The following is a 22,735-nucleotide window of genomic DNA, read 5'->3' as shown; positions in this document are numbered from 1 at the left end:
ATACATTTTTTATTATAAATATAATAAATATTTAATAGTTGGACCCAAGTTAACTAAATAAGTCACAAATAATTTTATTTTGTGGACCTAAAGCACATTAGATATGTCAAAATCATCATATGACATATGCACCTAACAGTTTCGTAACGTCAAAAGTGACAACTATTATATTACCCTAGCAACCACTAAAATGGTCGGTGTATTGCCAAACCTACTAGATTTTTTGTAATTAAATAATTCAACTAATTGGGTGTCGTAATGACTTACTCAGCTATTACATTGTTGAAATATGATTAGATCATAAAGTTTTTGATTGAATTTGAAACGATTGTCTTGTCTATAGTTCAAATAAATCTGACTTGTAGTAAATAAACATTGCCAGGCTCTTGCTTGGTTAATATTTAAATACAAAAGAATTAATTATTTCGTTTTATTTACTAAGTACATCCTATCGCCTAATGGTTCATTTAGTTGTTTGACATAATGTAATTTTCCGCCTGTGTTAACGATTTAGTGTAGTAATCGACCAATCAGAGCTGCGAAAAATTATGAACATTAAAATATGTCTACACCTACCGTCTATATTCTGTCACTCTCCACACTTCTTCGCTTTTATGGTGCCTTGTGAGTTAAGCCCTCTTAGTTATGAATTATGAGAAATAGTAATAAATCCAATATGGCTGACATAATTTCATAGATAATCCCAAAATGGCTTACCACCCGTATTACTGATTAATGCGCCCCATTGCGAATTTATCGAATCCAAACTTGAACTCAACTAATTTCATTTGAAATTCTAAGGAAATAAATGCGTTTGGGAATGGAATAGAATTAGAAACAGTGTTATTATTATTTATTTCGAGTTATTAAGTTTTAAATTATTTATTTATTTCATTTGTTGTTTATTTCGTAACAGGGCGACAAATCCAAATTCGAAAAACACCAATTTGCGATCCTCGGTTGGCACAACTGCTTGTGTATCGACGATCATTTTTGAAAACGTAATTTACAAATGGGGCATAGCCACCCACCCACTTTTATGGCTCTTATTGCGTCAAGTTATCAAACGAGAGCTCCACGTATTAGGAGGCTATGAGTGCCGAGAGGTGACGACAACAACCGACGTACCGTAGCCGAAGTCTCACGAGCTTCACAACCTCCTGCGATCCTGTCAATAAGACCGCCAATTTTGCGCCTAAACAGTCAGAGAATGCCATGGAGCGACATGGAGGCCATGTTGTTGCGCGTCGAGAGGGCGCCACTGGCTTGACACGAAATTTGAATCAACAAAATTAAGGAGTGTGGGGAGTGTCTTGCGGGAAACACCGAATGTAACTTTTTCGCAAGATTAGGGACAAACATGAGGCACCAATCTGAAATTAAAATTGAATTTAAATCAATCAAGGGAAATTTATTACGTGAGGTAGAGAGAAAACGAGCGAAATGTAGGCGATTTCCTTGATGTGTTTTTCAATGTCTTTGGCGTATGTTACGACACAGCCGCTTTCGTGGTATCTTTTGCAGTTGTTTTCACAACAAGTTTTCGGGACTGTTGTGTTGTAGTCGGTGGATCCTTTAATGCCGCAGCATTTGAACTACAATCTGAAAATGAATATTATTGAACTGAAGTTTGACGTCGTTACGTTGCGTTCAACTTTGTTTAGAATTGTCCTAAATTCGGAATTGTTTCGCTTGAAGGGAACTTCGAATCGTTGTTGCACTCTTTGGGTGAAATTGTTTGCAGGATGGAGGGTAACGGCGGCGAAAAGGCCCAAAGATATTTGGGAAAGAAATACCACTATTAACAACATGGCATACTAGAAGTGGGTTTGTTTAATAAAAAAGTGGCCACAAAATTGTGGGTTTACCCGAAATAGGCAACACGTTTTTTTCTTAATCAATGCATTTATTCCAAAAGCCACAACTACCAATAGAAGGAATCCGATACAAAGCGACCAACTTCCTACTGATAAGAATATACTATCAAATATGTTAACGTATCTTGATTCCTTCAAGAGAAGAACAATTCCAAATATTAGTAAAGTCAGTCCGCAAACCTGAAATTTTTAACTCGAAGAAGAATTAAAATTCTAGCAATTGTTACCCCTAGAAGACAATTACAAGCGTAAAGGACGGTGGTTATAGCTTCGATGATGGAATTCATGTGGAAAACTGTTTTTAGACTAATTAGGTGTCATTTTGACAAAACATGTCAAAGAAAAATAAAAATTATCTCAAACTAAACTTTATTATAAATAATTCTTATCTACATGTTTTAAAAACAGTCTTTATTCTTTTTGGTAAGATTACGGATATCTAAATACTAGGATTCGACACGACTTAATAAAATGTTCACATTCTCGTAGGTTCCATTATAGTCACCAGATAGCACCCGACAAAGTAATGCCTAATAATGAACTAAAAAATGACTCTATTTAAATAACAATTTGCACAAGACAAACCTAAAACTACAAACAGATGGAGCATTTAATTCGCAGTAGTTGGAGATAAAAATATTACAATAAAATATCATATCTTCAACCGTTTAGGTTTAAATTGCTTTAAATCACTTTTGAGCGTCTTTGAACGTTAAACTACAGATATCTAAAGGTTAGGACATGAAACATTGTACATACAAATAATACGTTCCCGTCCTTGATAGATCCGCCAGACAGCGTAGTTGTTCCATTACCGTTTTTAGAGCAATGATTAAAAAAATGGTTGTATTTGTATAGCGGTTAACACATGGCAAACAAAAAAAAACATACTAAATAGTAAGGGAGTCATTCACGAAACTCATCTGCAAATCGTTACTATAACTGCAACTTGCAATTTTTACTAATTTGTACTCTGAGCCATATTTTTCAAAATGTTGCGAACGCGGTTACAGATGCATAAAAAATGGTACGAAGAAAGTTGTACTAAGAAGTCCAGAAGACCTTATTCCTTGTCTTCAACCATTTAGGCTCCAGAGTCATTCAAAGACGCTCAAGCGATGGATTTGCTTCATTTTGTGGTTGGTCAAGTATTGGAAAGTTAATTTATACCTAAATCGTTAAAGATAGAAATATGGTGTCGCAGACTTTTTTGTAGAAAATTTAATTCTCTACAACTTTGTTCCTTACACTTTTTTTGTATCTTCAATCGTACTCGCAGCGTTCGCAAAAATATAAGGTGGAACGCCAATTTATAATTCTAAGCTATAATTTTTTGCGCACCGTCACATATTTATCAAAACGCTGGGAATACGGTTAAATATACAAAAAAAGTGGAAAGAACAAAGTTGTAGAGAATTAAATTTTCTATAAAAAAAGTCCGCTACACCATATTTCTATTTTATACAGTTTAGGTATAAATTATCTTTCCGCTAAGTGATCACCGGTAAAATGTAATGAATCCGTAGCCTCAGCGTTTTTCAACGTCTTTAGGGCCTAAACCATTGACAGTAGAAACGTGGTCTTGAAGACATTTTTAAAAGAAATTTAATTCTATAGACATTTCTTCCTAACATTTTTCTTGTAGCTTTAACCGTATTTGCAGCGTCTTGAAAAGTACGGAACGGAGCGCAAATTTTAATTTTCAGTGTTTTTCTCATCTGTATCGTGAAAATGTCGGTCGTCAGTTTTTCCAACTTATTGAAAATTTGATGCTTAACTTTCCTGCCTTTTTTTCTAGCAATTAGAGAACCAAATGAATTTAAATTAATTTAAAACCGAGTTTAAAACAATTTGTCACCGGGAGGCTCATTTTTAGTGCTCTGATTTTTACTCCGCCAAACTAGTTGTGGGCGAGTTATTCGCCTCCTAGTACTTAGTTTTCCGTAGGTAAGATTCAGGCTAAAGGATCTTGTAATCCAAGACTTAATTTTAAATCGAAGTTTCTTCTACAGGGCGTCCCAAGAATTTCACTTTGTTTCGTATGTGGACGTGCCGGAGCTGAAATATTTTATTAAATTAAAAATGGAAACAATTATGTAAGTATGTATGATTAGGGCGATTCTAATCTTGTGTTTTTACAAAGTTTTGGAGATTTTTATGAAATTCCTTGTAAGCTGTTGAGATAACAGATAAGCCACTTTTACAAGATCGATAACTGAGATTTTAATAAATGTATTGTTACTCACCACGAAGGAGAAGGTCGCTCCTAGAAGCTGCAAAATTGCGAATTTAGCTCAATTTCTACAAAGAATAACCATTAATTAATTACCTCTGCAACTCCGAAAGCAATCGCAGCGTATCCAATGATTTGAATATACTGCAGCACAGTGTCGGTGTAAGCTTGCACACAACCGGTTTCAAAAGGATAAAAACAAGGATATTTCTCCTTTTCACAGCAACTTTTTGGAAAAGGACCTACTGTTGTGTTGTAATCTATGAAACTGTTGACTCCACAACACTCAAACTAGAAAACTGTTTAGCAAGTGACCGCAAATGGGAGTAAAAAGCGTACTTTTTTCTGAAGATCGTTGAAAGATTTTGTATCATTGGCGAACAACTCCTCAATTGTGCTTTTAACTTTACTTTTAAATTCCTGTTCGTCACTGATTTTCAAGGCAACGTATATTCCAAAAATACATTGCACTATGAAGAGGATTATCAAAATGAATCCATACTGGGGAAGATAAATGATTATTTTTTTGGTAGTTTTTTTAACTTACAGTAGTTAGGAGACAAGTGTTCTTGTGAAGGGCCCCACAGCACCCAAAACCTGCGACAAAAATGAGAAGCCCACCCATACATATTGAGATGATCCCAAGTGAATAGATTTCTTCAAAAATATTAACACCTGCCGTTTCTTTAAAAAAATAAATGATTCCAAAAATCACTAAAATTAGGGCACAACTCTGAAATGTTTTTTTGAGCGGAATTTCGCATAGTTGTTAAACTTACCGAAATGATAAGATTGAAGAAGAATATCACATATTTGGCAAATTGAGTAATGCAACTCATTTTGGCGGCTTTGATCGACGCTATGTTACAATGGACGTTTCTATTGATAAGAACAGGTAGCGTTTTGATAACTGATACGATAGTAGAGATAGTGAAGAAAGATTAAATAAAATTATTACACTTTAATCAGTTTTAAAATAAATTATAATAAATAAACAAATTATTCGTCAAAGACCCTCACTTGGAGTTCTTGCAATTTTCTCCTAGACACCAGAAATACGAAAACTGTCCCAACTCCCTAAAACAGTTATCATTGACGAAAATTAAGCCACTCCAGATTAATATGAGATGACGTCTTTACAAATTGGAATCTGGGTGATAAAATGCACTATATTTTATTCAATGATAAACTATACCCCGAAAATAGCAGCAATGACGCCAAAACTGGCCGAACACTTCAAGTCATATCTGAGCAAATGAGCGAGCTCTGTGGCACAGCCTTTCATGTACGGTTTTGAATTTTTGTCGTAACAGCTTTCTGGAATTTTTGCTATTTTATGAAGGGCATAATCGCTAGGTCCGTGAGCTCCGCAACATCTTACCTGTAAATTTTTGTATTAGGTTTTGATAAAAATGTTGTACAATAAATAATTGAAACTTTGCTTTGTAAATTATTTAAGCAGTTTGTCGCATCAGAGTCGTTCTTGTTGAACGCCAGATGGATGGTTTCATCAATTTTGGTCGCAAATTTCGGTACTTGTTCACCGAGTTTGCTCGTGTCTAGAAAATCGTAAATTGCAATGCTTAGTTCCAAAACTGTGAGTGACATTAGTACAGCTCCATACTAGAAGGAATTTTTATTTTTGTTGAAAGATGCAATCAGTACTCAACTAGTATCAATAGGGCTAGGTTTTTTCGTTTAATCGCAGTCCAGCCTGCATAAGAACTAACAATTATAATTGCGCCTGTAACTAGAGTCAATGAAGCGTTTTTGGTTATTGATTCGGCTAATATTCCACAATTTGCAATGCTGATCAGCCAGTTTAAGCCGACGGAAAACATGACAAGGCCAAGAACCTAAAAGTTTAATTTAGTGATTTTGGAGATTAGATAAGTTGATTCCTACCGCTAAAATCAAGGCAGAGCCACATATAACGTAATTTGAACGTTTGTTTCTTGAATCCCTTAAATCCATGCAAAAACTGTATTTTGATATATTTTGAAATTAAGAATTGTCAAAAATTTTAAAACTTTCTTACTTTAATGACAATTAATGACAACTGCCACATTTTCTATTTGTCATAACTTTCAAATAAAATACGGTCCAAACTATTTTAGTGTAAAAGCATTTTAGGCTCCGGCAATAATATTTAATAATAATTAAATTATCACTATATTATTACAATGGCGAGCAAAAAATTTCGGACACTTTTTTCATTTCATTATCAAAAAGGATAGGGAATTACACACGGTTATGTCAAAGAAATGTCAAAGGTGCCCGAAATTTTTGCTCGCCATTGTACATAAAATGGGTGACAACTTTCTGAAAATGTCTTCCCATGGCTTCATTAGAAAAGTCCGTCTTCATTGTATTCCTCAAAACATTTATTCATACACTCTTTCATGGGGATAGAAATTACTTTCGTCTTTTTAAATTAACAACAAGTAAAACTGACAACAATGCGAATTTTGAAAGAGAAAAATGTCACATAACTTATATATGAGAGGATCTGAAGCCAACTTGACAAAAAAATAATTAGGCTTGTTGCATGTTTAAAAAGGAAAAAGAAAGGAAGTTGGCAGTTCCGATTTTTTATATACCTACTATTAGCTGTTTCAAAACTATAATAAACGCCAACGTCTCAATTTCTTCCAAAATTAGATGTTATAAATTATTCATGCACTTTTTTCAGTTTTATTAAAAAAAAAATTTCGGTAAAATGCGACGTTGGCGTTTTTATAGTTTTGAAACAACTAATATCAGTATTTAAACAGGGACAAATTCCGCATTGTTAACAGTCTTTGTAAATGTGTAAACTATAAGTGTGAAAGCAAAAGTTTTAAAAAAATTATCAAGAAAATGACGAAAATGCAGAACAATCATGAATGAGATAAAAGGCAATTAAATGGTGGTGGTTGGTTGCAGCGCATTTTCCAATGGAATTAAATAAGTGCCAATTTTTAACATTAAAGCAGGTGACATTTTGCAGTTTTTACACCTCATTTGTTTCATTTACCTTATAAGCTCCAGCTACTCTCTTTAAAAACAGTGATATCGGTGGACTAATTTTTTTACCGTTTAAAAACACACATTAGCTTTCCGGTGATTAGCAGAGGGACAAAATTAAACAGAAATAGTGTGAGTGAAAAACTGATGGTTCGAAAACTGGAAGGAAAGACTTTTCTTTGAAAGTTGCACACTTCTGTTGTTAACTTTGAACGTGTTAACTATATAAAATCCGAATCTTTTTGGAAAAATCATGTTCTTTTTTTAAAGTGGGCCCCAAAAATTTTTACTGCTAAGGCCCCCTAATCCGTTTAATCTGCCTCTGCCTAAGGGTGATCGCTGGCATAACCGTTACATAAAACGGCACAATGTAACAAATTAAGAAGAATGCCAATAACTCAGTGTTATCATTGTTATCAATGTATTTTTTCACAAATAAACAGAGATATGCAACCCTCAGTACAAGCGTGTTTCCAGTGCGGACGCAGTAACATGTCTATATTTCAAATTTCTTCAAAGATAAAGCATCATTTCATTTGTAAATCATAACTCATAATTTCATAACGTTAAAAAACCAGTTTATCAAACTATCGTTTATCTGACTACATCTTATGTTTTATTAGGGTTACTCAGAATACAGAAAATCTATTATTATTTTAAATTTTCAGTTTCGAAAACTCTCATCAATTTTTAGCAAGATTATTGGGTCTCTGAACAAAAGCTAAAATCAGATTTAAAATGTTCTGACGATTTTACATTAATTTGAATTTATATATCTATTTGAACTTTATTCATGCTCTAATTTTTGCTATTTCTGATGAACACTCAATCAAGCATACCTATCTCTCCCCTGAGATACTTTGTACTTTGTAGAATTGTAATTTTCTAGACATTTTCGTTTCAAAATAATTACCTAAGATATTTAAAGTTTTACATAATTTTTACTTGCATTGTTCTACGTTCATAATTCATCGTCGTTCTGTTCTTCCGTGTTTAATTTTTTGGAAATTATCGGGGAAATTAGCAAAATATGTATATACCTATGTTTTCACGCTTTTACGTTATTGTACTTGTGTTTACGTTTACCCACTGATGTAAGCTATAACACGTTCTTACAATACAGTCATTATTAAAAGGAAGTAACTGTAAATTAATGTATTATTTTTATTTTTACGTTTACTTTATTACGTTTTCACTTATTTTCACTGTTACTTATATTACATCTACTTAATATAAGATTTATAAATATTATACACCGTGATTCTTAAATAGATCGACAAACTTCTACTCATGGTAATATCAGATGAGTACATGCTGGAAAAAATAGTAAAACAATTCTTAGAATTACCAATAAAATTATTTATTTTTATTATTTTAATTATTTATTTTTTATTTGATAAAATTATTTAAATTTATGTTGGAGTTCAAGCCACTGATATGCTCCTAAGTAGTATTTGCACAGTTAGTAGAAAGCATGATATTCATTTGATGACAATGTACTTGATCAGGGCAAAAATGATCACTGTGTATTACCGATATTCATGATGAAAATGAGCACATTTTGTCTTAATACAACTAATTTAAACTCATGAGCGCCGTAAGTGGCACGGATTAAGGGAATTTCTACCCCTATGAAATGAAAGCGTAAATGTACTGCAATCGTTTCTAGTTATCCTTGGAAAGCTGTGATGAAATTGTGTCGGTCTATTTAAGAATCACCCTGTATGTCTTTATGTGATACTTCAGTTTATTTTTTTTTTGTTAATAAAAACTTAGGAACAATAAATTAATTAGAAAACAGCTAGGTATTTACGTTAATAGTCCGAAAAATGACGTTTTAGTTAAACAGTCTCAAGTTGTAAATAGGTTTTTCCACATAAGAATCACTTATTCAGTTTCATTATTTCATTATTGGTTGAAGTTTAAAGTTCTTTTTCCGTTTCGTTTGAAGCGACCAATTTTGTAACATTTTAAAATAGTTAAATAGTCTCGAAATTCTAAGCACTTGTACCCAAAATTGAGATCTTCTAGAATCATAGAACTATAAGTGTAAAAAGATCTATTGGTAGATACTCTGGCGATTTCTTGTAATGCCAGTCCGCCCCTGCACAATGGCCGGCAACATGCCGTAATAATTCAATCAAGCGGCCGTTCAAGCCGTGACCTTTGCCCTAAACCTCCTGCACGCAGACTAATAAACTCCCATCCTTAGCTTCAGAGCTTCAGCGATTTCGTCTGAAGGACACTTTCGCAGCCGTAAAAAGTGTTACTTTTTCCTGGTGTAATTGGCGTAATTATGTCATTTTCACGGCGATTAGCAACTCACTATGAGTGTTATCAATATTAATCAGAGTTAATTGCGGCAAGAGCCAATGAGAAAAGTGAAACCGTTGCATAAAGTTGAAAAAACCTTGCTCCGATAGTTACCCGATCATCTCTTGGAGCGTCCGTAAGGATGACGTCAGGCAAAACTCGTCCTTGATGGACCTTGAAGAACACTGAACTCGACCAGTTCAAGAGAAAAGGAATACACATTTGTTGGTGGATGCTACACCCACTTGGTACCATCTTGGTATAATTATAATGGACGTGATGTTCTCGCTCGACGAGATTATTGTTTCATAATCGAAATGTGCGAAAAAATCCCTTAATGATGGATAATTTTGCGCTGGATTATCGCAAAGGAATGCCGAAAAAAATTTTCAATAGGCGAAATCGAGAAAATCGAGTTCAACGATTCCCAGAAGAAAAAATCGACCGCAATGACTCATCACCAACATCCACACACCAGCACTTTCCGAAAAATTCTCCAGTTCGCAAAAATCATTTCATGTAATAAAACGCGACTTCGAATAATAACAAGAAATGTAACTGCAAAACCATTGCTACATTCTTTCAAGTTATGATGACCTAAGTTATTGCATTCCTTCTTCGACAATTGTTAACATTTCTCTGTAGGTTGTTCTGGGTTTTTATGGCCAAATGACAAATAACGTATCTCGGAGAGACATAAATTCGATATTCCTTTTGCATGGAAAACAATAGTAATTTTAGAGCTGATGTTATTTCTGTGGCTACATTTTTTATTTTTAGGAGACAGTTAAAGCGACAAACCTGTAATCTAATTTGAATAAAAAATTACCACTCATATTTTAACACCAAATAATTTTAGATTTTATTAGTGGCCCATGAATCATAATGATTACGAAATTTAAATTCACGTTTTTTCTATATTTCACAATGAGGTAACTTGCAAGCCGTATTTCAATCCAAAGTAACCATTTAATCAACTAAGCATTAGGTCCAAATTTTTGACAGTATTCGACTATTAAAATAAACAAAAAGTATTTATATATTTTAGAAGGAATACTAATTTTTGGTAGGAGTTGGTGCCCACAATCATGCTGTTAAACATATTTTTTAAAATAGCAGAACTTGATATCTATTTATTAATATAATGTAATCATATGGACGATATGAATAAATAAAATACAGAGTGTTTTAAAATTGACGCTCGTGCTTTAGGAATTTTCTTCAGGGGGCTAATATAAATCGAAAGTTAAAAGTAAAAAAATTTCCATATGTCCTTCATTAGCTAGTTATTGGTAAAAATGTAAATAATAAGCTTTCCAATAATTATTTGTGAAACATAATTTACTAGTTAATGTGAGCGATGTTAAAATTCTTTGAATCGCTTTGTCTGGTGACAAGTATTATTAATTTTCTTCGGTTTTGAATGTTTAAAAATGATACAATACCACTGCATTTAGTGCATTCGAAAACCGATTAAAGTTAGATGTGTGTATGATGGAAATGTTACTGGTGAGGCTTGGGTATATGCGGAAAAGTTTCCAAATCGCATTGTAGCATATTTTAAGACTTCAAATGTAGTAAATTCGCCTTTAATAAAATTTAATGTTTAAATTTTAGGTTCTCATCAAAAATTCGATAGCGAAAGAAAACCTGATAATTTTCTATTCTTAGCATTCGAGTTGTTTTAGTTTTCTGAAACAAATCCTAAGAGCACGGGCGTCAATTTTGAGACATTCTGTATATGAGTACCAGCAAATTCCATAAAAGTTGAATACTACGGGGTTGTTATTATTATGAAATACATATTAGGTTAGATGGATATGAAAATCGTCACGTAAAGAAAACTTAAAAAATATTACTACAAAGTAAATAATCTTGGATTCATTGAAATAAAGAGATAAATTATTGTTGGCATCTAACATCCACTATTACTCAAAAATTCTTGTATACTAGCATTTGGTGTTATCTCCGTTATTATAGGTAAATCAAATCTGTAGCCAACACAGGGCCAGACAGGGCGAAGCCCTGCTTTCTAAGATTCTTGCCCTGTATTTAATTAAGAAAGAAATTAAGAAAAGGATGATTTTTTTTTAATTTAATCGTCTAAAATGTTTTTCTTCGACATTTTAACAATTACGACAACCAAGTTGACATCAAATTTAGATTTTTTAAGGATCTAAAAATCTGGTCATAATCTACAGGTTGTTTTGTCTCATTTGAAAGTAGGTACGTAACGTGAGTTCTAAGATTATATTCATTTCAAAATTTAATGAAAATATTTTTTAGGTGACAGCACTTATTTTAAATGGAAAGTTTAAAAATTATTTATGTTTAAAAATTGTTTATGTTCATGCGTCTTTAAATTACATACCTACTCAGTTTTTGCCAAAATTTTTTGCCAATTTCGCTCGTGTTTGCGAGTCATTTTTGCACTTTTTTTTAATTTTGGGTTTGTAACTTCTCTTGTGTTTGTAACATTATTATTATTTTTAAATACCTTAAAATCGCATTATTTGGGCAAAATAGAAGGCTTAACGATGGCCTTTGGTGTTTTCTCAATTTTTCAAAAATCCAATTTTACAAAAAAATTTAATAAAACCAAAATTTTTAAAGGTTTGAAGGTATCCAAGTACTTCTAAGTGAAATTCCCCTATTTTTATTTCACTAAGGCTGTATTAACATATTTCACATAGCTATGTTTAATAGATTTCAAGTTCTTTAAATGTTCTGTTGATATTAGGAAATTAATTAGCCATACCTTTTTTCGCCTAGCTTGTCATGGAAAAAAGAAATATTGAAATCAAATTTTTCCAATATCAAATTTCGAATTAAACTTGTCTTTTAGTCAGTGAGGAATATTTGTATGTGGAAAACAGCTATGGCTATTGTATGATAATGAATTTTTCAAAAAGATTCAAAATGAATAAACACTGGTATGGAGTATCTAGATATAGATAACGATGCAAAATTAAATTCTCTTTCACTTAATAACGAAAAAATGAGGCACTCCATTCAGAGAACTTGACCTAGGTATTCTTATAGTTCTCCAAACGTAACCTTTATAACCATTTTCCAAAACTTGAAAACGTCATAAAAAAGATGTAAAATTAAAATAAAAAACAATAGTATTCACATTGAAAAATGTTATCAATTTTTCGAGGAGACAAAACCCATTTTAAAAATTGTAAATACAGCGTGTTGGGGAATGGTTTAGCAAAAATTTAAAGGTAGATAGCTCGGTAGATAGAGGAATGTATGTAAATCAAAAACGCATAGTTTTTCCAAAAAATCTTTCTGAAATTAAGGTCACAAATTTTGAGAACCGTTGAACTAGATTATAAAAATTAGCGTAAATTTTAATATTATTGACAAAACAGCAGAGGTAACTTAACTTTTTGGTTCACTCCGTTATTTTTCTATTTCAATTTGTGTTTTGTTATTAAATATTATGAAAAAAACCTAACACTCTGTATTTTGAAAACGGCAAAACCTTGGTGATAAAAGCTCCCTTAAAATAATTCGGGTACCAGAAACAATAAATGCATTCCTTGCTATTTAAAATTGTAAGCTTAAAACCAACTTCCGGTATAATCGGAACTGCGGCCATCTTAAATTTTTGTTGAACAAGATCTATCTATTATACGAATTTTATTATTGGAACTCACAATATTTTAATCTAGGAATTAGTCAGAACAGCTTGATGTATAAGTAAACAACAGAAAAATAAGTTAATTTCACATTGCAATGGATGATTAAAAGCTCAATTCGTCATTAGCTACGTTTTATTTTATTACACGTTTTTAGTTATCATTACATTTTCATTAATCTTACGTAAAATGCAGTGGGTATTCAAATGAGTGGATTAATAGCTCTATTTGCATACTTATTGTTGGATTTGTTCATTTTTGTCATTTTCTTTTGGCCTTGTTACAACAGTATGCTTTAGTTTATTTACTTTTAATCCCAAAACAGCAAGTGTATTGTAAAAAATGCAGTTTTTGAAAACTTTTTTTTTCAAATTCAAATGGTTGTCGTTTTTTCTTGATTTTTTAGACTAATTACGCTGCAAGAACTTTTGAAGACCTTTATGAGCTAGGTACTATGTACTAGTATTTTTGTAGTTGTTTACCAAAAAACGAAAAAACGAAACTTAAAAAAAATGATTTTTACAAAAACTGTGGTTTGGTTTGCGTACCTACACAAGGCAAATTTTTGTGCGTGTGTACAAAATCTGAACCGACAAACAAGATCTAAAGTTATTTTTAATTGTCGCTTACTTCATGACTAAATACCACAACATTGTAATAAAGTTCAAGGCGGAACTACTCGTTTCTCTCAGCACGTACCAAATTAGTAGTCTCAAATGTGAGAAAATTCTAAAATAACTGATTTTTCTATGCACAAGTCCCAAAGAGTCCAAGGATAATGCAAAGCAACAATACCAAAATAATTTCCAACCTTGAGACGCCACCCATTTCACAATTACAATTTTGCAAAAACGCAATTTTTCGACAAAAATGCAGAGATACACATATCCCGGCCAAAATTCATATTATTAAATAAATTGCCGTTAATTGATGGTTTCGTTATTACCGCAATATCGCAAGGTGAAGCTTGCATAAGTGGGCAATATCGAGTGGGAACCTTCGTACAAACCAAGCAAATTCAACGTTTTCTATCATCGAAACGCTAATCCTGTGGGCGTCTGTCATCTCGCATAAAGCCCGGCCTTAATTAAGTCGAGTGTTTTGACGGCGCATTTTTCCACCGACAACAACAATAATTACGCTTATAGCTATAGCAAAATTGATGCTTTGTGGTCATTACATCGCTGCGAAAAAATTAAATCACTGCTATTCCCGAGGTATGTTTTGCATGCGTTTAATGGGATGAAAATTACGGAGATTCTGCACTTTGCACACAACTCGGGAGATAAGAGGACGAGATGTGTCATTAAACCGTTGCTGTTTAACGTTTAAAGACCTCACAGGATCACAATATCGGAAAAAATGACCTCTCGAGGGTCAAACGTGACACAAAAAATCAACTAATAACAGGCTCACATTTCCGAAAATTCGTCGGGGAAAACCTCGCAACCTGAGCCAAATTTTAATAAGTTTTCGCGGTTTTGGGCATGCTCGGAATTTTAAAATGCCTATAAATAGGCGTGATTTTGTATGCACTTTATTTTTATTCTTTTTACCACAATAAATTCTCATTGCCGATGGTTGACACAGCCTGACATCATTTAAACAAATAGCAATTATTGCAAACATAATTAACCACAAGTATGGTAATTGTTTTACGCATGTTGTGGTTTACGAGAAGATTCAAGAAAAATAATTTCAATTTATTAGTGATTCATTAAACAGAGGCTACCTTAGAAATGATGGTTTCACGTTAATTATGCCTAATTGTAACATTATGTTAACACAGAGTAATTTATGTCGTTGTAGAAAGTTACAGGATAAAGGTAAATGGTTTAACTATTTTTTAAATTGATGGTTACATGGCACTAATTTGGGAAATTAGGAGAGATATGCTGCCGGAATTACTCGAGCAATTTAGAACAGGGTTTGAATAGACAAGTAGAGTGATTATTAAAAAACAAGAGCCTTGAAATTCGAGGAAGAGAAAGAAATGCAGGCCGAAATAATGCATATTTACGATAACTGTTTTGTAAAAATATGCTGAATGGTTGATTTTATTTTTTTATATTTTCAACGATGTTTACTGTTTTAACATTAAAAAAATGCAAATACACGTACAGGTGTACCAGAAATATAATCAAAAAAATTATAAGAACTACTAAGGTACAAAGAGAAAGTCATTTTCTGAGTAAACAAAATACTCCAAATTTTGATTTTATTCAAAAATCCTTTTTCCTGTCCTACGTGAGTTAGTTAAAAATCAAATGACAGTGGTTTTCTATCTATAATTAAATTGGAACTAAGTATACAAAGCGATTCAGAACTGACTGACCAACTCTATGAATTCAGATGTTTTCCAAGGACTAAATATTTTTTTAATATTTTCTTACTTTTTATTTAGCAACCGTAATAACTATTTCTTTTTATTGTTTTGTACACCATAAGACACAAGTTGGAGATTTTTTAACAGATGAATATCTGCTTAACGTTGTAAGTTCTGCCGTTTCCGTTAACTAAATTAAAAAAAATATTTGAAGTGTCCAAAAACTAAAAAACTTAACGTAAATATCTAATCTTTGAAAAATTTACTATCTCGTGAAAAGGGATCACTAAAATTTTAATTTTATACTGTTTTTCCAGTGTTTTGTAAAGACTTATTGACCCATTTTCATCTTCGTGTTGGGTATATGAGACCACTCTGATTAAAAAATTTCAACACAAAGTAATTTAAATGAAAGGGTCACTTTTGGAAAGTTCTCAAGATTTTTCAAAAATAAAATTAAGTAGAACTAACTCTGTGTTATTTACAGTTTTTTGGAGAAAACATTATGTGTAGTTTTCATATACAAAGTGTTCAGAAATTGTTGTTCATCACGTCAACTATAACATTTGAATGTAATGAGCCGCTTAATGTAACTTTTGAATGCCGTCAAAATGACATATCCGTCAAAATAGTGAAAAAAAGGCGTCGACACAAAAATGAAAGAATATACAACAATAAAAATCACGGAAATATTACACACAAATCAAGACAAACCCTACAATGCAAACAACTTTACCCAAAAATATTAAAAAGGTGAGTGAACAGCTAATTCAAAGATTTGACAGAGAAACAACAATAGTCATTTGAACCAAGCGGCACATTGAATTTGAATTCCATAGTCGACTTGATAAATAAGCATTTCTGAACACATTGTAGTTGTAATTAAATGAAAAACCAAATGATAACATTTGATATTTTTTTCATTATTTTTGCAAACAATGTGGTCTTGTAGCGCTCCACAATGTATGACACAGTTCCTGGGTGTCCTGTTTGTTTTTAATATTTATAAGATGTTTTCTGGAGTTGTCTGACTTAGAGGTAAACATGTGGTTTGCGTTCACGGAGAAAATGTACCAAAATTTCTGAAAATTTGTGGACAAAATGTTATTATTGCAGGAAAACCTCAAGCAACTTTTGTAGAAAAAAGAATTCTTACACCTAACTCTAATTAAAGGCAGTTAAAGGCAGCTCGTCTCAACAATTAGTACATATTCAAAATCTTAATAGAACATTTTTGTTTTTTAGATATTTTTTGTGGGCAAGAATTGTGTTCAAAAAATTTTGCTAAACCAGTTACAAATGACTGAGATTAAATTTTTCGGGAATTTAGCTCTGCTGAAATAAAAGAAACGATGAGCCAGTATAATTTATCGAAAATTATTCTTAAAAAAGCAGTCTTTATAAACTAGGGGTTATTCATCAATTGAATTCTTAATTTGAAAGTGTTCCTTATGAGCAAAATTATGTGTAAACAGCTATGTTCAACAAAAGATCGTCCTTATATTAAACAGCACTTTCCCTTAAAACTAGACAAATGGCGTTTCATATTCTTTGTTTCAAGAGAAGTATCCAAACAACTTTGTCTATAAGCTCGAAATTTATGATGGTACTTATAAAAAATATGAACCGGCTACCCACAGGACCAAATATCGTGGTTACACTATTATAGAAATCTTGGTAGAAACGTTTCTACAAAAGGTTCTTTTGTAGAACAATAATAATTCATTTGGTAGTTATTTGGTCAATAAAGATTATTATATCCGCTCGATATAATACGAAGAAACCGAATTCCAAACTGTAAATTGTTACCTGAAACTCAAAGAGACAACAAAATTGTGAAGATACTTTTTAACTTCATTGGACATTAAAAAAAATAAAACCTAAATGTTGTCAAAAAGTGCAACAGTCGCATAGGCTGGGTGAACTTTTTGGATAACTTATCTAAAAAAATTAAATTAAACTATAAGAACAAAAAAGTGATATATTAAAATTTCAAGCTATCTAACTGATCAGACACTTGTCATGCAATAGCTGACTTTTAGCTAGAAAAAAAATGCATTAGTACTGTGGTTCAGCTGAATTAGTACACAAAGTCAAGGAAAAAAGCCTGTAAGACCGTCAGGTACTTCATCCTATGGAACACGAGCAACAAGCTAAAACGAAAAGAAAACTGTAACAATTTGGTGTATTTACGTATAGAATATTAAAAATGGGGTTTACTTCTTTGTTTAAACAATAATTCTTCTAGTTCCTATGAATTTCATCAACAACACAAATTCTTTTGTTACCTTTTATTATTGTTACATTACTAATTGTCTTATTCTAAAATGTATGATGTTCCAAATTAAAACATTATAAAAATTTTGGAAAAACACAACAATAGAATAAAGACCCTCGGAAAGACTCTTAATTTTTTATAATTTGTTAAATTGTTAAAATGCAAAATTGAGCATTGTAGGATTACCTAAAAATCAATAGAAAATTTGGTTCAGTTCTAAATCTTTAACGGCTAGAGAATATGAAAAATCGTCAAATCTTGGTCATACACCTGAAGAAGGAACTTAATTTTCGTTTCAAATGAATATCGAAAGTTATCGTTTTGACCTTAGTCCGCCTCTGTTCTAAACTTGGCGATTCCAAGTACCAAGGAACACCCAAATCGACTAAAACGTCTCTCTTTATTTATCTTCCCATGTCCGAAGTGTTAATTTTGCCATATTCGTCCGCGTCGAGGTCTGAAAGCGAAGTTGTTTGACCTGTCGAAAAACACCTACCGTGGATTTCCAAAAGGGTTAAGCGGCTTATAATGTGGGCTTCGAACCCACGAAAAGTGGGTGGTGAACTTTTACTTTCTGTTATAGAAAAGATGAAATACCGTTGCGTGTATTTCGTTGTTTATTACGCCAGCGAAATGATTCCCACGTTGTTTGCATGATGGAGAGACTGTTTGCGGATTAAAGGGGCATTAGTATTGCACGACTCCGATGCCAAGACAAAAAGCTCAAAAGCAATAAGCATAAACTCGGTGAATTATTCTATGCAAATTGTGCGATGTAAATCTTTACACGGCATTAATGTCAAGCTGGAAAATGATAAAAATTCGGAGCGGTTTGGGAAGTTTAACATGAAACGTTAAATTTAAACGATTATTGGATTTGATACGCCTCTCAGACGCCATATCGAGAATGAATAACAATCAGAAAAAGGTTTTGTTGGGTTGGAGGAAGATAAGCTTGCGACGCAGTGGGACGCTGGCTTTTATTACACTCAAAGCTATTTTTGCCAATAAATTATTTTAATTATAGAGCCAGTAATGAGAAATGTCAATACGTGTGATGACCAAATCTGATAAAAGATTGGAATTCTGGCGTCTACCAACTAACAAGTAGACTCAAAAACCAATCATTTATTTCAGATTTTGTAGGCGACAGAGAAAGTTGTTTTTTAGGTTTTGCTGCAAATTAGATTTGTGGCAATTTTTCAAAATTTAATCCAAGTTTCTTCTCATTAGCAGTAAATAAAGCTCTAATCTCTTAAGCAGCTTCTGTATTTCTAATCAGCGTTATCCCAGCGCCAATCTATTAAAAGATTCGAGAAAATTTATAACCCAATTTACCGGCCTTTAATTACAAAATTATTTGTCACTGTTCTAACCCACACTTCATACATAAATTAATAAAAGTAACAAAATAATTTATTTCGTGGGCGAATAGCATTGATGTGTAAATTGCGACAAATTTGGAGGACCCGACCCATAAATCATAATGACTAGTTTTTTTTTGTTGCAAAACATTGACCGTACACTTCCGACATCAGTTTCTCATTTGTCCATAGTGATTAATGATCGCAATGATTCGAACTCACCTTTATTTATTTTAGTCTTACAGTATGTTAACTAATTGTGGTTATTTCGAGGTATTACGAGCACAATAAAAAATCGCTCCTCCTCCTATCAATTAATTGCAACCAAAATCCAAGTCTATTTTTAAAACTCATTAGCGGAATGAATAGTGGATGATTGATGACTGGCTTTAAAACAAATCACAAAAAATGAGCAATGGCTATTTATATTAATTACACAAAGCGCCATCACCGCATCATTGTTTTAAATTACTTGGATGGTTAATTTCAATAAAAAAATGACGGAGGAATGATAATAACAGTTTAGAAAGGGACTGTTTCAAATATAGAAATTACAAAAGCATTGTCGGTGCTTTTGATGGGTCTCCATTGTCTCGGACAGAAAAAACAGACCCAACTACCATCAGGCCTGGGTTTATGGCGTCTTCCTGCCGCGTAAAGTCCTGATTACCATAAATCGACCATCGAATTTGAATTATCGCAATTGAGCTTCTGTTCTCTGCAATAGATCCGCTTTCGCAGTGATTTATTCCGAGTTTTAGACCAGTTCTCGTCGAAACAAGTCGTAGGCGACTGTTTTAGCCATCGATTATGGGCAAGTGACTTTTAAGAAAAATCCCAAGAAAATTAATACCGACGCAAAATTGTTAGCGAATATCTAATTATTATTATACGGACGTGCAATGTTCGGTTTAATGAGAAGGCTTTAGCAGTGGCAAGCGCAATTCGTCAAATCTGTCAACGGCTTTTGCAGTACCTTTCACGTAACGTGTATGAAATAAATAGTTGCATTATTCATAGTCGTGGGTTTTTTTAGGACCAAATGCGGCTAAACTGCTTGCCGGGTAACTACGTGAGGATAGAAGAGGTTAAAAGAGGCAGGTTTCATTCGGGTTAATCAGTTCTTGCCATTTGTGATGTTAGGGATTTTTATGCGGTAATTGCAAGGGAAATATTACACCTGCATCGTGTACCGACACTAATAGCCCGAGATGCAAACTTTTTTACACCACTCCTACCGATAAACAAACCAAAAAGTGCAAGCCGGTTTGGAAAACTGAGCGCAAAATTCTCTTTTAATGTGCTCTAAAAATGTAGAAGCTCTATTCCTATCTAAAAATTTGATAAAATTTAGAAACTTAAAATTCAAAATACAGGGTGTTTCAAGTTTTACTGCCGACGCAAAAATAAATATTTCTAGTCAAGTAAAAAAATAAATTAATAGTCGAAACGGTAGGAAATTAATTACTCTATCCTTTAATACAATGTGTTCAAAAATGGTTGTTCATCAAGTCGCCTATGGAATTCAAATTCAATGTGCCGCTTCGTTTAAATGACTATTGTCATCTCTGTCAAATCTTTGAATTAGCATTTTACTCACTTTTTTGAGTTTTTTGGCAAAGTTGCTTCAAGTGTTGAGTTTGTCTTCATTTGTGTGTTATATTTCCGTGATTTTTGATGTTGTGCAATCTTTCGTTTTTAGATTCGAAGCCCTTTTGCATTATCTTGAGGGATATGTCTCTTTGACGGCCTTCACAATTTAAATTAAACGGCACAATACGTTTAAATTTCATAGGTGACGTGATGAACAATCATTTTTGAACACATTGTATTTTGATATTGTTCACAATTTTTAGGATAGCTATTACTGTGAGGCATTAAAAAACTATTTTGGGATTTTTTAAATTGCGAACCGTAATTGCGAAAAGAGAATTATGCGAAAATTGATTGCTTTTGAATACTTAACATTCTATTATTGGAGGTCTAAAAGCTCGAATAATTTATGGCAGGCTTTGTGGTATTTGGTGATCTGGTTATAATTCTTTGACAATAGACCGCCTTAAGCCGGAAAGGTTGCAAAGATGATAGCGAAACTTTTTCTATTGTGAAAGAAATTCTGATCTGATCACCAATTACAATTACATACCACAATATTAAAATAATTAAACAATATTAAAACGTAAATTACTGAAAAACTATCAACTTTCGCTGGATTGTATTTTAGCAATTACGTCTTTAAAAATTAAAAAAGGAATTTTAAATACCATATAGAAAATACGCCAATAACTTAAAAAAAATTTCCACAAAATTAGTTTTTATGTTTTACAGCAATGCCCTAAACATTTTGAACAAAATCAATGTATCAAATGGTAGCGTAATTAATTCCCTATCGTTTAGACTATTAATTTGTTTTTACATAAAAGTTTATTTTCCCCATTGTATGAGTCAATTAATTACTTAATAAAATACCAAAGGTATTTTTCCAACCTAATACACAGGGTGTTTCACACAACGTTACGAGGCCTGCGTTTAATGTACGCACCCAAATATACAAACGTCACAAAATACATACTAGATACAAAAAAATCACATTATTTAATTTTTGGAAATTCATGACAGTAGTTGTCAAAATTATCACTGTTTCATTAATACTTAGAAATTGCTATTTTTCCGAAACAGTTACGTGTTTTAGTAAGAGAGGGAATGAATATTATTTTAATCTCCCTATGTTAATCACTAACTACCCAAAAACGTTGTGATTTTTTGAAATGATGATCAAACTAGAGAAAACTTTCTAATTTTTTAAAATTTGTAATCGAGTTCGTATAGGAATATGAATTCTTGGTGGCATTTGACGGCGCTGGCTTCGTAAAATTATGTGAAACACCCTCTATAGTTAATTCTAGTTGCAGACATTTTGTATAATAAATGTTAAAAGACATGAAAGCAATCTCACTACAAATCAAGGAACGCATTGCCTGATGTGGGAACTCAGAAATGCTAAAATTTTCTTCAGATAACCATGTTTCAGTTGAGAACAAGTTGTAAGATGCAATATTCTTTTAAAAGATGCAAGATACGTTTCATAACATTTTTGTTGATTAGCACCATGGGTGTGGCTGAAAACTTTGTTAATAATATCAATGACGATCTCTGATTTATCAACAAGAACAACATTCAAAATTTTTAATTAAGTATACATTGATAGTTGTACCTATCTCTTATCTACCACAAACACATGGACATGATTAATATAATTTAGTAGGATTATGGTTATTGGACTTAGGTTTGAAGCTTTATCAAAGTTAGCCACTGTTGCTTCATCCAAGAAGCCGCTCCTAATTCAGTAAACTTTCCTAAGACAAAACTGTGTTGTACTTATTCAACAGTGGTGAAGATAGTAGTCTTGAAAAATTGCAGAGGCTCATAAACTCTTCTTTAGTAAAGTGTTTGTTAAAACATTTTGCTTAGAGTAGAAAGAAGTAATATTTCTTTTTTTGTTTAATTTTTTCTAATGAGTCTACTGTTGACAAATTGAAATTTCAAAAGTGAGTGTGACTAAAAGAATAACGAATTAAAAAACTAACACTGAAGATAGAACAAATTATAGATTGACAAACTGACTTTATAAGTCGCTAAGATACTGAAAAACTGAAAACCTGAAAAGCTTAGGGGCTAAAAAGCCAAAACA

General features: G+C 32.5%; 1 protein-coding gene across 4 annotated transcripts; it reads right to left on the bottom strand.

Annotated features, from left to right (window-relative positions):
• Positions 1–863: 863 nt before the first annotated feature.
• Positions 864–6,165, bottom strand: LOC103314235 (23 kDa integral membrane protein). 4 transcript variants are annotated; one of them, XM_064354863.1, is made up of 14 exons: positions 6,016–6,165; positions 5,781–5,966; positions 5,548–5,733; positions 5,306–5,491; positions 4,890–5,187; positions 4,658–4,843; positions 4,450–4,611; positions 4,207–4,401; positions 4,124–4,150; positions 2,105–3,935; positions 1,869–2,057; positions 1,644–1,817; positions 1,419–1,595; positions 864–1,373 (listed from the first exon to the last, which is right to left on the bottom strand). In XM_064354863.1, the coding sequence occupies exons 10-14, from the start codon at positions 2,162–2,164 to the stop codon at positions 1,293–1,295; spliced, it is 681 nt and encodes a 226-aa protein (XP_064210933.1). In that variant the 5' UTR covers positions 2,165–3,935; positions 4,124–4,150; positions 4,207–4,401; positions 4,450–4,611; positions 4,658–4,843; positions 4,890–5,187; positions 5,306–5,491; positions 5,548–5,733; positions 5,781–5,966; positions 6,016–6,165; the 3' UTR covers positions 864–1,292. The 4 variants fall into 4 exon arrangements, 3 of the variants coding, with proteins under 3 accessions (XP_064210933.1, XP_008197898.1, XP_064210932.1); XR_010333048.1 differs by lacking the exons at positions 864–1,373; positions 1,419–1,595; positions 1,644–1,817; positions 1,869–2,057 and having other exon boundaries at positions 2,230–3,935; XM_008199676.3 differs by lacking the exons at positions 864–1,373; positions 1,419–1,595; positions 1,644–1,817; positions 1,869–2,057 and having other exon boundaries at positions 2,230–3,935; positions 6,016–6,159.
• Between the last annotated feature and the right edge of the window lie 16,570 nt (positions 6,166–22,735).

The sequence above is a fragment of the Tribolium castaneum genome, chromosome 2 (assembly GCF_031307605.1).
Source record: "Tribolium castaneum strain GA2 chromosome 2, icTriCast1.1, whole genome shotgun sequence".
Lineage (NCBI taxonomy): Eukaryota > Metazoa > Arthropoda > Insecta > Coleoptera > Tenebrionidae > Tribolium > Tribolium castaneum.
This window is presented reverse-complemented; position numbering and strand designations above follow the sequence as displayed.

What these genes read in the sequence shown, in the direction of transcription:
- LOC103314235 (XM_008199676.3), bottom strand. Translation starts at nt 4,949, where the DNA reads ATGAGTTGCATTACTCAATTTGCCAAATATGTGATATTCTTCTTCAAT. An exon ending in TCTTCAATCTTATCATTTCG is followed by an intron (nt 4,844 to 4,889) that starts GTAAGTTTAACA and finishes AAAACATTTCAG; the next exon opens with AGTTGTGCCCTAATTTTAGT. An exon ending in TCAACGATCTTCAGAAAAAA is followed by an intron (nt 4,402 to 4,449) that starts GTACGCTTTTTA and finishes ACAGTTTTCTAG; the next exon opens with TTTGAGTGTTGTGGAGTCAA.